Genomic DNA, 1,824 nt, shown 5'->3' with positions numbered 1-1,824 from the left:
AAAATAAAATAGTGTTTCAAAATTAAAATTACTCTTCAGATAAACTAAGAAGCCATACAATTCATCCTGGGAAATGTTTAAGCCTAATAATATCTCCTATGGGATTAATTTCCACATCTTTAAGTTAAGGCATTTACTTTCTATAAAGATGCAATAAGAATTAACGGTGGTTGTTGGTTTCTTTCTTAGACTGAAGATGGACAACTGATCCTTGAAGGAGTGTTGGATATTTTCTGGGGGGTAAAACGGCCCATACAGCTGAAAATACAAGACGAGAAGCAAATTTCTTCACTTGCTCTATTGAAATCACCAGAAACCTTTGCCAGAAAAGGGTAAGCCATCTTTCATGCTTTTAATTGCTTAGGTGACCTTCATAGCTACTTTTATTACATGTGCTCTTAAAGAAGGTTGGTTGTGCCTGCGCGTAACTGCTTATAAACAATCTCATAATCCCCCAACAACTCCATGAATTAGGTGTTCAAATACCAGGTCTGTTTGAGGTTAGGTCATTTGTGCAGGATCCCTAATTACCACATAGCAGAGGAAGGTCAGACCTTTGTCCCATGGGCTCCAGAGCCTGTGCTTCCCGACCCCTTACCTGTATTCCTCTTCCTGGGAGTCTGCATTTCCTCGCTGAGGGAGACAAAATATCAATGCAAGATTTAGCTCGATCTCCAGAAAGGGAGAGAAATTAAACTTCTCTTCTTGGAGCAAAAACTCTTCTTGTTTTCTAGGAGGTTAAATTACGCTCCACCTGTTTAGAAAGAACACAAAACTGTCTAGTCGAGCACAACAAAGTGCATTTGGAGTTAAATTAAGTATACAAAGTAGTTTCCTGTGTGGGCAGATGCAACTATACCTTGAGTATCCAGCTTGTGTAGATTTTTTATGTTATCCTTCATAATTTTTAGAAAAACTAATAAATATTCCAAGCCATCCTTATAAAAGTGCCTTCCTTTCTTCACCTGTAATTTCCTCTCATCTCCTTTCTTATATACCTTGACATACTAGGCTTTCTTTTCACACACAAGCCACCACACCCCCATTCCTTACTAGAGGAGTTGAGGTTCTGTGATGGAGAAAGAGCTGCCAGGATGATTTATTTACCCAGTCTGATCGTTGTCCACAATTAAAGTCAACAAGATATCAGCTTAGAGAAAATACCCAAACCCCACCATGATTTCTACCTTGTCACTGTTTCTCAAATATTATCCTCCAGCAGTGCTGAACGTTTTGCAATTCCCTAAACACATCATGCAATTTCTTACTTACCTAACTCTGCCTGGAAGCCAGCCTGTTTCCCAACACCCAGTTGTGTGGCTCTCCTCTAACAAATACTTTCTAAAGTTTTTATTTACTTATTTTATGTGTATGTTTGTTGCCTGCAGGTATGTAAGTGTACCTGTGCATGCACTGCCCACAGTGGCCAGAAGAAGGTCTAGGTCCCCTGGAACCAGAGTTTCAGATGATTATTAGCTGCCATGTGTGTGCTAGGAACCAATCCCAGTCATGAGCAGCCAGTGCTCTCAACTGCTTAACCATCTCTCCAGCCCACTTCTAACAAATACTTTAAGATTCAAAGCAAACAACACATTCCTGAAAGCCTTCCATGATCCCTCAGTACATACTATGAGGCACTAACAACTTTTCTATATCACCTCTAGAACATGCAGTTTATTGTACTTTTATACATCTATGGCCACCATTTACAGTGTGAGCTTCTAGGTAGCAGGGAATACATCTTGAATTATCTTTGCATCCTAGTGCCCAGCACAAAGGGAGGAAGGAAGAAGATGGGGGGAGAGAGGGAGAGAGAGGGAGAGA

General features: G+C 40.4%; 1 protein-coding gene across 2 annotated transcripts in view; it reads left to right on the top strand.

Moving 5' to 3' along the window:
• Positions 1-1,824, top strand: part of Rassf6 (Ras association domain family member 6) — a 62,675-nt gene that overhangs the window by 42,934 nt on the left and 17,917 nt on the right. For both annotated transcript variants that reach the window (XM_017800729.2, XM_029568549.1), the window contains exon 4: positions 190-332. In XM_017800729.2, coding sequence (XP_017656218.1) covers positions 190-332 — 143 coding nt within the window. The remainder of the gene's footprint in view (positions 1-189; positions 333-1,824) is intronic.

The sequence above is a fragment of the Nannospalax galili genome, unplaced genomic scaffold, assembly GCF_000622305.1.
Source record: "Nannospalax galili isolate Female #2095 unplaced genomic scaffold, S.galili_v1.0 scaffold800, whole genome shotgun sequence".
In the NCBI taxonomy this organism is placed as follows: Eukaryota; Metazoa; Chordata; class Mammalia; order Rodentia; family Spalacidae; genus Nannospalax; species Nannospalax galili.
The sequence above is the reverse complement of the archived record's forward strand: the minus strand, read 5'-3'. Positions and strand labels throughout refer to the sequence as shown.